Here is a 15,535-nt window from a genome sequence, read left to right as displayed (position 1 = left end):
ATCTGAGTCATAGGGAAAAGGGAAGTATAGGCATCACGCAATATGCTTGGGTTTTACAACCTTGCTTTTATTGCTAGTTGCTCTAGTGTGAATATTTGTTTGTTTGAATGTTCATATTTTAATATACTTCTCTTGTGAGCCATAATGGGCTAAAAGGCAGATTGCATCAGTTGTAAAATAAATAAATAAGGTCTCATCCCACTCTCGCCTTGTCTCACAGGCATAAGATAATTGCCTCCGTTTAGTGCTAATTGCTCGAGTAGCAAGTTTGCATGCCTTGGTGGAAACAGTGGACACCATGACACCAGCCAGCTTGGGCATTGTTAAGGCAGAGAACAGTGTAAATGAAGGCTGTAAAAAACAGAAAGCCATCTGTGACTTTCTGCTCCAATGCTCATACTTATTAAAGATTTTTTTTAGAAAAAGAGAAAGAAAGAAATTTCCTTGACCACTTACAAGGGAAGCACGGAGGTCTCCAGTAAACATTTACTGCACCTGCAGGTTATGTTCTTAGCATGTATGCATACATCGTTGTTGTTTCTTGTGGACACATTTTGAGTATACTGTATTCAAGGTATTCATAGGATCACAGCACTGGAATTGTGGTTCCAGCAGCTTCGTTCCATCCTTTCAGCCATAACTCCTGTGTCGTCTTTTCTGTATTTTCTACCAAGTATGGATTACAAAACTTGGGTGTTGAGTTTTGTCGTCGCTGCTTACCATAGGAAAAGGTCCACTCAGTTTATGGGCCTCACTTCCTGAACAGCTACAAGATTGCCTTTAAGGAGTGATTCACAACACAACTTGGCTGTCCTGACAGCCAATAATTTTTGCAGGTTGTAGTTTTCTAAAGTAGTTTCCCCCCCTTTCTTCCCTTCAGCCTGGACTTCCAGTGGTTCAGGCTCCACCTGCTGTTGTCTCTCAGCGACCACAACATTATCAAGAACCAGCAATCCCATTCCCTCTCGTCCATCCCACCTCCGTTGCCCCTGTCCAGATGAGACAATCACAGCCTGTGTTAGCCAGCCAGCAGGTAAGTAGTTAGTTGTTGTTTTGCTTTTAAGTGAAGATGCTGAATAAACATAGGGGTGTTTTATTACCCTTTATATCAAGCCTGCTTGTGCATTATTACAAGTGTGGTGTAATCTTCAAATGCAGTGCTCAAATTCTAAAATGAGTTATTATAATTATGCTGCATCCATTTAATATGCAAGAAAGACAGGGAGCACTGAATTTTTAAGCCTCCATCCCTACCTGCGCTCCTTTGCACAGCTCATCTCCTCAATTTTCTTCCATGGCCAGGAGGAGAGGATACATTTCATTCTTTGGAGATGGAAAATAAGGTTTTCATCCATCATAACTTTGGGTGACCTACCTAGTACTGTCCCAGATAGCGCCTCTGCAGTTTCCATGTTGCTTCATTTCTCACAAAAACGGGGAGGTAGTTGGTGATTTTCTGTGGGGGAAATGGAATCTGAACATGCTGCTCCTCTGGTGCAGTCCTGGGACACAATGCACAATGGAATGATGCTATATCACTATGGCATGATTCAACCAGTCTGCAGGTGGTAGGCGATGGCTTTTCCTAGACTACATGGCTTTCCCCCCTCAACTTTTCTCTTAACAGTGTTAATTTATTATTTTCTTAGCACTTTAGCTGGTACAGAGAGGGGGGTAGAATGTTGCTGCTGCTGTTGTTGTTGTTGAAGGTTGTTGTTGTTGTTGCTGTTGCTGTTGTTGTTGGCACCTATGTTGAGGTATCAGGTAGTGCCTATGACAAATAAGTTATCCCCCATGGCCAGAGCACTTTGGGAACTTACGGTGTATTCCCTTTTTCTCTCTACCAGCAGTCCATCCCACCTCCAGCTCCTCTACAGCATGTTCTAGCCAACCAGCCCATTTGCCCAGTGCAGCAACCTGCACCTCACCTATTGCCCCAGTATCAAACTCCCAGTTCTCAGGTGGCAGCTAGCAATGCATCTCTCACACCTCTGCAGATTCCCCCTGTGCAGCAACTTCCAACAGTCCCACCTGGCCAGGTAAGCTGACCTTCAAATTCAATAAGCATTATTTATTTTGTTATAAGTAATTAATTTTGGTAGAACTTCACAGCTAATAGTTTGTATGGCAGGCTTCGCAATTAGTGTGTGGCTTCTGTGCATTTGCATCTTGCTTAGGAAATTTATTTTTATTACTTAATTGTATAGTGCATAAAATAAATTGAGCACATCCAAAAAAGTTAAAGGAGATACATCATTGCCTGAAGACTTTCAATCTAAATACTGACACAAAAGAGAAGGGGTGGTTATAATATGCAAAGGGTATCATTTATAAAGCAGAGCAAATTGTTTCTCTCTCAAGAATAATATAAAAGTAGGAAAAGCAAACAAAAATTCTAGGTTTTAACTATAAGAGAAGAAAGAGAATGTATTTGAACCAAAACTGTGGCTTGTCAGGATTGAACTTCAGCTTATTGAACCTCATCCATCATTGGTCTCAGTCACTGATTTAGCACTTCCGTTGCCTCAGATATGAAGGAGAAACTGAGCTGGGCATCATCTGCATACAAATGAGGCATTGTTCCAAACCCCCGGATAACATAGTGCAGTCAATTCATATAGATGTGTAAAAGCATGGGAGATAAAATGGAAACGTCTAGGATGCGATACCAAAAATGCTGTGGGGCTGAGGAGTAGTTTCTAAGTACCAGTATCTGGAACTGGTCTTCCAGTTGTTGAAACCAGCCCAGACATGGCCACTGTTACTGAAAAAATCCAGAGGCACACTTTCCACCGTCTGTTCTGTTGAAGTAAGCCATGGTTTACTGGCTTTGTGTTATGTGCAAAGAATGACGCTTTGTGCATCAACCTGGATAGCTCAGTTGGTTAGAGTGTGGGGTGCCTGATTATCGTCTTCCAAAGCAACTACTCTATTCTGAACTTAAAAATGGAAAGTGTAATTCTGGTGGTCAACAATAGAGGTTTAAAGACTGTCTCAAGGCAAATCTTAAAAAAAATAGTATAAACACCGACAACTGGGAAACACTGGCTGCGAGCGCTCCAGTTGGAGAACAGCCTTTACCAAAGGTGTCATGGTCTTTGAAGACACTCAAACACAGAACACAAGGGAGAAACATGCTAGGAGGAAGGCATGCTTGGCAAATCCACATCATGATCAACCCCTGCCCAGGAACCAATGTCCCCACTGTGGAAGGACATGTGGGTCCAGAATTGGCCTCCACAGTCACTTACGGACTCATTGTTAAAACTGTGTTTATGGAAGACGATCTTACTGAAGGTGCTGATAATGCCAAGGTTGCAATTTTGATCCCCATATGGGACAGCTGCATATTCCTGCCTTGCAGGGGGTTGAACTAGATGATCCTCAAGCTCCTTTCCAACTCTACGAGTCTATGATCTGATGGCGTGGCCTCTAGCCCACAATAAGTTCTGTGCCATAATAAGCCAGTTAGTATTTTAATGTTCCTCACTCCATTTGTTGTTATTGCTTTGCATTTTCTGAATGTATGCAAAAACAACTGAGGTAGGGAACAGTGGAAAGAGACTTCCAGCCACAGGAAAAGCAAAGCAGGACAGTGAAAACAACAGAACAGCTGACACAAAGGGATTACCAAAGAGAAGCAAAAACAAAGACCAATCAACCAGTGAACCAAAATAGATAGCAATAAAGATAATGTTTGGGCTTCTTTGAATAAATTGTGTTATTTACATTCCTTGTCCTCCATTTGGTCTTAATTTTTCTGAATTGTTTTGTTGAAAATTTAATTAGTAGTAGGGTAGACAGGCCATGGATACTGAAAATTCTGCATGATGGACAAAATATGACTCCATTTCCCCCATGAGCTCTCACTTACCTTCATCACGTCCCCCGCCTTCATTTCTTATTGTAGTGCTCAGGTTGTTACTTCCTTTAGCAGCAGCAGAAATATAGATGCTTTTCAGTGGCTTATAATAGATTTTCTGAACAATAAGTTGAAGGTGAACAAGTACCTTTGCTCTTTTTCTGACTGTATCAAAATGGGGGAGGGGGAACCCACAATGCTTTGTTCCAGAACAGAAGATGCCTATTGAAGACAAGGTCCCTGGCCTGATTAGATTTTTCTGCACTTTGTTTCCTGTGTTAAATCCACATGTTAAGTAATAGATGACACTGCCTTATGTTGGGTTCAAATGCATTTGCCTAAAAAAGAGAGAGAGAGAGAGAGAGAAGGTGCTCACATATTTTGAAAGCATTTACATTTTCATATATTTTTTCTTGAATCTAAAAAAATGTGTCGGTGTATCTCTCTATAATGCACAATTTTTATTTTTTCCAACATCTCTGCAAAATATTTCTGAACAGTTACACCAGTTGTTATGTCCATTTATTTTGCTGGTGCAACAAACTTTTTAAATTTTGAGCATTTAGTGTAATTGCTCCACCAGTATTTGTGAAGGAAACTTTCTGCTTCAGGACAATGGTTGTGTGCAATATATTGCACACAAATACTAGCTTTTCAGCTTCCTGTCATCATCCCCTTCCTTTCCTCAAAAGCCAGTGTAAGGTTGGGTGACTCTTGAGATCAGCATTCCATGACACACTGTAGGAATGAAAATCACGACAGACGAGCAGTGGGTGTCACAAGAAGGAAAAGATTGACAAATCCATGTCCACAAAGAAGCACTTTGGGCACTGTGCATACTGCACATGCATTCTCGTGTGTGCAAACACACAGACAAGTCCTTATGATCTCAGTCCGCCAGAAAGAATGTGATTGTCTGTACTGGTGAGTGTGGATAAAGAAGAAGAAGAAGAAGAGTTTGGATTTGATATCCCACCTTTCACTCCCTTTAAGGAGTCTCAAAGCGGCTAACGTTCTCCTTTCCCTTCCTCCCCCACAACAATCACTCTGTGGGGTGAGTGGGGCTGAGAGACTTCAAAGAAGTGTGACTAGCCCAAGGTCACCCAGCAGCTGCATTTGGAGGAGCGGAGATGCGAACCCGGTTCACCAGATTATGAGACTACCGCTCTTAACCACTACACCACACTGGCTCTCAAGAGGTAGCAAATAAAGAGGTGGCAAATAAATTTTTTATGTCAGTAGTAGTAGGACTGGCAATATCAAGCCACTCACCATGTTTTTAAAACTAAAAGAACGAGAAAAGTAAAAATTAAGAACACAGTGAGGCATACACATTGCTCAGACAATATTTTCAGAAGTACCTTCACACTCTGATTCCCTCAGTTTTTTCCACAAAGTGGGAAATTTCAGCTGCTCTTAAAGCCCACATCAAATTAAAATTAGGATTCCAGGAAATTGGTTCTTTCCCCCTAAATGCTTAACTTAATATATAAGAATGGCCATATAATTGAGGGGTAGAGAGAGAAGAAGAGAGTGGTTTTGTTCCTTACTCAAAAGAAAATGGCTCACTTATCTTCTGGATTTCTGCTCAGATTCCCTCGTGCCTTTTTTCCACTTGAGGAGATATGGTACTTGTCCTGCTCTTTTTCAGAAGCTGAGTTGCTTGTAACTTGGCCTGTATCCCATACCCAAATTAAATTCTCCTGCTACCAATCGAGGCCTCCTCAGATAGTACATATACTGTTAGAGAGTTTGTGCTCACCAATGCTAATTGCTTTCAGAGTTCTGGTGTTTACCCGCATGGATTGCCTGTTCAGAGATAGAGGAGAGAAAGATTATCAAAGGGAGATAAGAGTGGGCAGTAAATAGCTTCATCTCTGTCAAGTGCTGAATCCTAGAGTATTCAACATGGAAGCAAACATGGGAGTAGAAATGCATTCTATACCTAGATACAACTGTTAGTCACCATAAGTGATGAAAGAAGTGCAATTTGTATCCTTGTATAATCAATCTTAACATTTCCAAAATTTTACACAACCGAGCGATCATGCCTTTATTCAATAATGCAAACTATTTTAAAACATACATGCAATTTTTTTTAAAAAAATATACCCCAGTATCTTTAGAACACAAGCTAGTGTGCAATAATACTTAAATGTGCATTAAATGAGGGAAGCAGGAGCTTCCAAAAATGGTTTAGTGCTGAAAATTCAAATGCATGTCAGTTTGCATCCCTGTAACTCCAAGGATTAGTATCTTCAGTAGACTCTATCCTGTGATACATATATATATATATATATATATATATATATATATATATATATGCATTAAATGAGGTTTTTTTAATTGTTCAATGCTGAACACTTTTGTGCATATCTGCTTGTAATGATTAGGATTAATCATATGTATATAGTTATCACCCAGTTTTTAAAAATGTATAATGTATAAAATGTAGTACCTTGAATGGCATGCATTGGAGGCTTATTATGCAAGTTAAGTGTTTCTCAAACTATATGTAATTGCATCCCAGCTTCTAATTGTGTTCAGTCTAACATGCTTTGCCCATCCTGAACTTCCTTAAGGATGCTTTCCCAGCTCTTATATCCCCTGCATTGCTTCCACCCACACAAACTGCAGTATTCTATCTCCCCATCCTTTGCATACCTGCTTTCCCCACACCACATCGTCTCCAGTTGGAATAAAAGAACCTACAGCAGTTGGGACCTTTCAACACCCCCATCTTCCTTATCAAGGATTCTAGTGGATTTCCAATCCTCACTTTGGAAAATGCTGAATTTTAACACTTGCAGGTCTTCTACCGATACAACATGCAAACCCTTGCACAGACTTCTAGTTTGAGAAACACTGCAGTATTTTGATTTGTGGAAAACATTAAGCTGCATGCAGAAGAAAATAAGTTTGCCCTGACTTAGCTGTAACATTGCAGTGACTTGCAGAAACTTCAATAAGGGCAGAATCAGGGGTGTTGTGTCGTTTTTCACTGCTTAAGGCAAAACTGGAAGTTCCGCCCTGCTGGCAGAAAAGCACCACTGCCATCAACCTGATTTCAGGCAAGATCACCAATTTTTAGTGAGGTATTGCCCAAAATGGATGTGATCTTGCCTGAAATTGGTGCTGATGATGCTGGTGGAGGTGGTGGGGCCTCACCCTGCCTAATGCCTGGGCTGGCTCGAGTCAGGAAATTCTCCCTTCACTTCAAGTTACAAGAGTCTCTATGTGTAGCATGGCACTCTGCTGAACTGAACAAGAAAGCGTGTAGGAGCTCCATGTATACTGTATGTATAGTATACATATTTACATATACACTATAGTATGTATATATTATGCATATATATATATATATATATATATATATATATATATATATGTATGCAGGTTTTGGTGTCCTCGGGTGTCTTCCCGTGTAAAAGTTGGGGTGTCTAGGCGACGTTTCGACGAGGTCTCACTCGTCATCTTCAGGCTGGTGCTTTCGGCTTCTTGTTACTGGAACAGAGCAGGATCTCAGTGTTTGAGTTCCTATAAATACTGTAGAGGGGGTGTGGTGTATAGCCTCCAATGTTCTGGGCAGAGAGGAAGTTCCCAGGCTAGTGTGCCTTTTCTTCTTTTGTTCCTTAATTACTTGAGAGATATCTTGAGTGATTTCTTGAGTGATATCCTGAGTACCACTTAGGTGGGTCATTAGGTGTGGATTAGTTGTTAAAGTCTTTGTGTCTTGACCTCTTGAACTTTGTGAAGAGTTTTCCTGAGAAGATGGCTGTACTGTACTTAGTTGTGCTCTGGCTTGGCTTCGTGTATAGGGGCGAGCTGTGGTTTTGTGGCTTGTGTCAGCCAGATCTGTGTAGGGATTGCAGGGGGGTGCAGCATCCGGAGGTGCCACCATGGATTGGCTACTGGATGGTGTCTGTAATTCATCTGTGGAGAGGGTCTGGGTTTGGGTCTGGTGTGGTTGATTGGTGTTGGCGTTCTGTGTGCCTCTGGATCTGGTGTCAGTTTTTGTGGGGAGGGCTAATTTCCAGATGTCTGGCAAGCGGGATGTGTCGTCACGCTTGTTCATGTTGTGAGGGTGTTTCTCTATCTCGATGGCTTCCATGATTATTCTCTTGTGGTGATGTTCCGTGTTAAAGAGCAATTTGGAATCTGTAAAATTAATTTCGTGTCCTGTTTCTTTCATGTGTTGGAAAAGAGAGGAAGTTTTTTCTTCTTTTTTGACGGCATTCTTGTGTTCTGCGATACGTGCATTTATTCGTCTGTTTGTTTGTCCAATGTACGTGGCTGGGCAGACTTTGCAGGGTATTTCATAGATCCCTTGGTTTTCCAACTGAATTTTATCCTTGGGGTTTCTGAGGATATTGGCTATTTTTTGGTTGGTGCAAAAGGCTGTTTTGATATTGTGTTTATGGAGGATTTTGCTAATTTTATCTGTAGTGCCCTTGATATAAGGAAGGAGGGCCATGCCATTGTTTTCTTCTGTGTCTTGGTTTTTGGGGGGTGTTTCCTTTTGGATTAGCTTCGTAATCCTGTTTTGCTGGTATCCATTGGCAATTAACACGTTTGAGAGATTCTGTAACTCAGTTGTCAAGTGGTCTTTGTCAGCCAGGCGTTTGGTTCTGGAGATGAGAGTCTTGGCTACGGAGTTTATTTGTGCAGGGTGGTGGTGTGATTGTGCATGTAAGTAGCGGTTGGTGTGTGTTTTTTTCCGGTAGATAGTGTGTCCTAGGGAGCCATCAGGTTTTTTGTAGATTAGGACGTCAAGGAAGGGAAGTTGGTTGTTGGCTTCTATTTCCATAGTGAATTGTATTTTGGGGTGTAAGTTGTTGAGATGTGTGAGGAAGCTATCCAGTTTTTCTTTCCCGTGTGGCCAAATTACAAAGGTGTCGTCAACATATCTGAGCCAAAGTTTGGGTTTGTGTTCTGACTTGTCTAAAGCATTGGTTTCAAAGTGTTCCATGTACAGGTTTGCGATGACCGGTGAGAGGGGTGATCCCATAGGTGCTCCTTCTATCTGTTTGTATCTTTGTCCATTGTGGATGAAGTACGTGTTGGTTAGGCAGTGGTTGGTCAGGTCCAAGATGTATTCGGGGGGATTGTATTTGTTTTGAATAGCTGTCAAGGCTTCATTAATGGGCACTTGTGTGAAGAGAGATACAACATCGAAGCTCACAAGTAGGTCATTAGGATGTAGGTTTTGCTTCTTTATTGTTTCTATGAACTGGAAGGAGTTTGGTACGTGTGAAGAGATGGATTCTGCATAGGGCTGAAGTTGCTTGGCGAGAAATTTAGCGAGATTTTGTAGAGGTGAGCCTATGGAGCTGACTATTGGTCTGAGTGGTGTTCCTTCTTTGTGTATCTTGGGGAGGCCGTAGAGTTTGGGGCATCTGGATGATTTTTCTCTGGGGATGATTCTTAGCTCAAGAGGTCAAGACACAAAGACTTTAACAACTAATCCACACCTAATGACCCACCTAAGTGGTACTCAGGATATCACTCAAGAAATCACTCAAGATATCTCTCAAGTAATTAAGGAACAAAAGAAGAAAAGGCACACTAGCCTGGGAACTTCCTCTCTGCCCAGAACATTGGAGGCTATACACCACACCCCCTCTACAGTATTTATAGGAACTCAAACACTGAGATCCTGCTCTGTTCCAGTAACAAGAAGCCGAAAGCACCAGCCTGAAGATGACGAGTGAGACCTCGTCGAAACGTTGCCTAGACACCCCAACTTTTACACGGGAAGACACCCGAGGACACCAAAACCTGCATTCCTGTACCCGTGAAAATCTACGAAAGCATATATATATATATATACACACACACACACACACACACACACACACACACATATATCTATACACACACACTTTATACATGTGTATAGAAAAACTCTGAATCAGGGCAGCGGTATTTAGAACCTGTGTGTGGGAGATGTGCAAAACACCTGCCCAAAGATGTTTCTAGTGCAGGTACATAGAACGAGTGATTATTAATAGATTGCTGCATGATTAGTAAGTTTCCTTTGCAATAATTTTGAACTGCTCAGATTAACACGCAGTTGCTTTCAAGTCTTCTTCTCTGTTTGTTCTAAAATCAATCTTGCTTGCTCTCTGCGTACACCAAGAAAATGGGCGGAAATCACTATTCATCGTACTTATCATATTAGTAAGGCAAATGTGCCAGCCTGGAACGCTCTTTGCAATTCACGTAATATTATATTTTTTTTCAGATTCCTCAGTTTCCCGTCATTCCTGCAGTTACTCCTCTGGCAGGACTTGATAGCCACCCTCCAAACTTGTCTGATATACCTGCTGCAAATGCGCCCCCTATACCTGCTCCTTCTCAGTATTTTCCTCCAGCTGTGATTTTACCAAGCTTCCCCATGAACCCTGCTCTGCCACTGACATCAAATTCCCCTGCCCTGCCCATGCAAGCGGTCAACCTTCCTCATACTTCTGTGGCTTCCTTGGTCTTGCCCTGCCAAACAATTGTGCCAAATATGTCGGCTGCTCCAGTACCATTACTCGCTGTAGCTCCGCCAGGAGTGTCAGCTTTGCCAGCACATCATGCAGTAGCCCAGCTCTCCCAGCAGCAGATGTACCAGGCTACCCTCCAGCAGATAATTCAGAATGAAGTTCTTCCCTCTCCCCATCACACCCAGAACATGCAAGCAGTTTCACAACAGCAGCAACAGCAGCTGCCTCCACTTCCTCAGTCACTTCAACCAAGCATAATTCATCCTTCAGAACAGACTATGTCTGCATCTGGGGCTGGTAATCAGGTAATCTGTTTGACATTGGACTTTCTCGGTACTAGAACATAGGAGTATCACTCTTAAGTAACAGTTCTGTAGGTTGTTTCACTATAAAAGCAAATAGGGGAATTTGCCCTGTGGAGGTAGAACCAGAAAACCAGTCACTTTGGAAAAGGAATTTGTTTAATAAAAGTCTTAGGGTGATGGAAAGTAGAATATAGCAAGTGGCTGGCAAATGATAGTTGATGGGCATGCATCAAGTGCTCCATCTTCTATCTCCTGTCGCAGGAGATGGTACAATATCTTATCAACAGTGAAGAAAATTTTGCTTTTGCAATTAAGAAATAAATAAGTAGGTGATCTACACAGATCTACTTGTATTTAATTCATTTATAATTTTGCTTATATACCACCAAAATTGCTTTAAAAGCAGACTGTTCTTCAACAAAGGGATTTTTACTGGGGACTAATTTCAGAAATATTATTTTGAGGATATTTATATATAATAGTAACAAATATTATTCTGCATTATTGCAACTGCAGATTTTTAGGGTCACTGAAGTGCAACCTATGGCATTAGCATTTACCGGAGACGAAAATAGGAGTCTCTTAATAAAACAAGTTTATAACAGAATATAAAATTAAAGAATATTAACCACAATTTGAGCAGAAATGAGATTATAATGAGAACGAAGACTGCTTAAGAATGATAAAAATGGGAATTTTATAAGAAGCCATTGCATTTTATCATTATCGTCCACCTTCTTAAAATTCATAACATTTCATCTCAACCTATTGTTCTGTATCTTCAGCTTTACTGTATCTAAGTTTCTGTCTTCAGCCATATATTTGGTACACATAGATTGTTTGTGAAGAACTTAAGTTCATGTGATTCCCACCTACCCTCCACTGAACCAATGGTACTCCCATTGGATTCCATAATAGTTGCACCAGGCCTGGTAGCTCTTTAAGCATTGCCTGTCACATACTGATAAACATCTATAAGTTTTGACTTAGATTCATGATTCCTTATTTGTTCTCAAAGGAGACTTTTGGTACATGATGAGGAGCCTTGACCAGAAGATGTTTATGTTTTATGTCTTGCCATGGGAATGTGAAAAAATTGGCATCCCAGATTGTCTCTATTTCACTTGCACTGATCACTAAGTTAGTTTCTGTCTTCAGATTTAGAAATCTTGGAACTCCCTTGGCTGTAATTTAACTGTAATGAGTTGTAGCCAATAACTCGTCCTACTCAGAGTAGAGCCACAGGCAGGAGAAGTCCATTGATTTCAGCAGGCCTACTCCAAGCAGGGCTAGCATTGCCTAGAACCCAGTCTTTTAAAATGGATCAAAAATATAGGCTTTCCTCATCTTTCCCCAGTACATGGAGATTGTGAAAGAACTGCTATACTGGACTGTTGTGTCCACATGTTCCTTTCAAGGAAGCATTGTGCATTTTCACCCAAAATGAAACAATTATGTAAACTTGACAACATCCCTTTATATTAAATTTAAACTACTTTAAAACTATGTGCAGTGAATGCTAACAATGCAGGCTATTTTTTTTTTCTGTCTTGGCGTCACAGCACACACTACATATAAAACGCACACCAACATCAATTATAAGGCACATTAATAGTACTAAAAGTGACTTTCTCTGTCTTCTGTGCTTTCCTTTGCTGCTGCTGCCTCTTCTATTTGTCTGTCTTCTGTATCCCATCCCTGCTTCAGCTTCCTGCTCAGGTAAAGCTTGATTCAGTCATTTGAAACTTGCACAGTTCTAGCTTCTTGTACCAAGGAGAAATATATGCATAATGATGTGCCCATACTCAGTGCTGTTATGGAGAACTTCCCTTTTGTTACTGCATTGCAAGGGGTTGGACTAGATGGCCCTGGGGTCCCTTCCAACTCTACAATTTTATAATTCTGTAAATCATAGATCATTTGTACACAAAGAAAGGGCTTGCAGCCCAATCTTAAACACTCATTTCAGTGAGTCTCCTTAGTGCAAACACTTTGAGGTATTTGCTTCTTTAACTATGTGGGATTCAGTAATATAAGGCCTAAACACATGATTTTCATGACAAAATGACTGGAATTGGCGCAGAATACCTGTTGCATAACACAAGCATTAGTAGAACTCATCCTTTAGATTTAGAACTTGGAAGAATCCATTTCATCTGAAGCTGCTTTAGAGACCATCACATATTCCACACAGGGGATTTGAGGAATAAGTGGCATTATGTTTCTGTTTTCTGCCCCAAACATTTGAAGTGGTTTTCAAATGCAATAACCAAATTAATATGTGCAAGGAAACAGAAGTCTGTTTTTCCCACCACCATGTGCTAAACCATGGTTTAGTGCAACCACGGAAACGTGTGGGCTCGTGGAGCAGAGATTGTGTTGAATTCTCTGCTTTCCAGCAATTTTGTTGTTGCGCTTTGCTAAATAACTTCTCTCTGGAAGCCTGCAGTTTGCTCACTCATTCTGAGGCGTGATTTGGCTTAGTGTTATGTACAAACAAAGGTATAGTGTCAGCAATGTGTAAAGATGTGACATTATGCTTATTTTGTTGATTTTTTGGGGGGGGGACCCTAGTTTTATATTAAAAAATCTACGTCAAGCATTTAGACATTATGACTTGATCCAGTTCCTAATTCTTGAACTGAGCCCCATTTCATAGAAATAACGATGTTGTGATTGTCTGAAATGCAACCACTCTCACCTTGTACATACAACTAAACTTCCCTGATGTGAGCTCTCTCACCGTGGGATAAGTTGGTAATCTTTATCATCCTGACAAGTTGTAAAGAAGGTGTGAATAGATCTGAGGTTTAGCCATGTGGTGAAATAGACATGTGTATGGGCTCTTAGAAGTTGCTTCATAAAATAAAGCATTCATGTGCAGCAACTTGCCATGCAGATCTGGTGATTTAACTCACAACTCGCTTTAGTTATCTGCAGTGGTGTGCTGAAAATTTTCAGATCTGAGTGGTGAGTTGTTGCATATGATAAGTCACTGTTTGTCTGAATGGGCCTTCCTTCCTTCCTTCCTTCCTTCCTTCCTTCCTTCCTTCCTTCCTTCCTTCCTTTGTTTTTCAAAACAAAAAGCACTTAAGTATGGTTTCATCACACTACAGTGCAATGATTTGTATTAAAAAGGTTTTTTTATTTAAAACAATTATGAGTTTAGCTATGTGAATTATTAATATCATAAATGGAATTGATGTTACTAACAGGTGTGTGCTATGTTGCAGCAGATTATTGGACACCCTCAGTATACTGTGGATATTGGGACCCAGATGCCTGCATTGCCAGTGCAGCCTTCTGCAGTTATGTCACCACCATTGCAGTTGCAGCCTGAAGCATTGCAACCCTGTATTGGTCCAGAAGGTCTTCCACAAAGCACCATTGCTCCATCAAATGCAGCAATGCCTATAGATCATGGGCTGCCTCTCCAGTCTACTGGTTATCTGCCGCCTCAGCCAGATAATCACCAGCCTCTGGGCCAGCAGGTCCAAACTTCATGCCCAGTTATGCCACAGGCTACAGAATCTTCTCAAGAGGTAGACTTGTTGTTTTTTTTTTTTTTTTGCTAATGAATCCTTAGTGCTGTTAACTATCAGAAAATTCATTGGTCTAGTTGAATGAGCTGTTTTCTTAATTGCCAGGGTAGAGGCTCCTAAAATCGATTCACCTCCTGTGAATTTTTTATGATCCTCCTCTCAATGACATTTATAAGTTCTTTATAAGAAATAATTCAAAATCTTCATTCTTCATATTTATATTTATATTCATTCCACAGCTTTCTGTGTACCTTCCTTTCCATAAACTAATGCTTCTTATTCAGTTTCCCACCACAATAGCATAGTGATAATAATATAAAGTGACCTGCATTTTAAAGATTGGTCTTTTGTTAGTCTTTGGCTGAAACTTGCCACTGCGGATATTACCAGCTGATTCATCTGATATCAGTGCTAGCACATGATGCTGCTCCATAGGGGGAACAGCTTCAAAGGCATTATGACTAGTAATTTCCTCAAAGAGAGGGTGTCCTCAAAGATTGTTTGCTATGCTGGCACAAAGTTGGCCATTGAAATCAATGGGAATTACAAGTGCTAGGCCGTGGCTGGATTTGCACACAAATATTAATTTTGCAGCATGTCTCTGGTGAAATAACTGTTTCTTCTTTCCATTTTAGGAGCATGGAATAATGGAAAAGCAGCAGTCACTATCACAGAGCTGTGAAAGGTATCCTCACCATTTGTCTAGTACAGTGGCATACCAATCGTTAACTGTTATCATGTCTACACCAATTCCTGCAGAGGTGAAGAGGATTTGAAACGTTTTCTAGGGCAGGGGCGGAGAACCTCCAGCTTGTGGGCTAATCTTTGTCCACTCAGGAGTCCAGTTTGGCCCACAAGGCCATTTCCCCAAGCCTGTCAATCATCCTACATCCCTTGTGATGTCAACTGATAGGTGGGAGGATGAGGGTTCAGTTCTGCATTGGGTGTGAGTGCCTGTTCCCAGAACATGCACACAGCCAAACTAAGCAGGAATTATCCTCTACTCAACAGCTGGGGTTAAATCCTGCAGGGAAGAGGCACATGCAGCCAAAGCGAATATTTAAAATGCAGGCTTCTGTCTCCCACTACAGAAAGAAGCATTTTGCTGGCCCTATGCTTAGCTGTTCCAAAACGACAGGGGCTAGCAAGGAGCCTAGGACTGGAAAAGCACTTATTTCTCCCCTCTCTCTGGGGCTGGGGGAGAAAGAAGCCTGCCATTTACATCCTTGATTTGTGTATTCTTGTTACAGCAGAGAAACAGGCACATGAAGCCAAAGAACCCCTGCGCAACACCAAGCATGGGGCTATCAACACCCCTGCTGCTGCAGTTCCCAA

At 41.2% G+C, this 15,535-nt stretch overlaps 2 protein-coding genes across 5 annotated transcripts in view; one reads left to right on the top strand and one right to left on the bottom strand.

Moving 5' to 3' along the window:
• Window positions 1-15,535, bottom strand: part of NINJ1 (ninjurin 1) — a 436,658-nt gene that overhangs the window by 151,483 nt on the left and 269,640 nt on the right. The window lies entirely within an intron of this gene.
• The window catches only part of WNK2 (WNK lysine deficient protein kinase 2), a 113,072-nt gene that overhangs the window by 53,521 nt on the left and 44,016 nt on the right, over window positions 1-15,535 (top strand). Inside the window, exons 10-15 of one of the 3 annotated variants that reach the window (XM_081848789.1) lie at window positions 881-1,033; window positions 1,848-2,039; window positions 10,107-10,658; window positions 12,366-12,377; window positions 13,895-14,200; window positions 14,836-14,885. In XM_081848789.1, the coding sequence (XP_081704915.1) occupies window positions 881-1,033; window positions 1,848-2,039; window positions 10,107-10,658; window positions 12,366-12,377; window positions 13,895-14,200; window positions 14,836-14,885 (1,265 nt within the window). The remainder of the gene's footprint in view (window positions 1-880; window positions 1,034-1,847; window positions 2,040-10,106; window positions 10,659-12,365; window positions 12,378-13,894; window positions 14,201-14,835; window positions 14,886-15,535) is intronic. The other 2 variants (XM_081848788.1, XM_081848790.1) reach the window with 2 other exon arrangements.

The sequence above is a fragment of the Podarcis erhardii genome (assembly GCF_964252035.2).
Source record: "Podarcis erhardii genome assembly, chromosome: 2".
NCBI lineage: Eukaryota > Metazoa > Chordata > Lepidosauria > Squamata > Lacertidae > Podarcis > Podarcis erhardii.
This window is presented reverse-complemented; position numbering and strand designations above follow the sequence as displayed.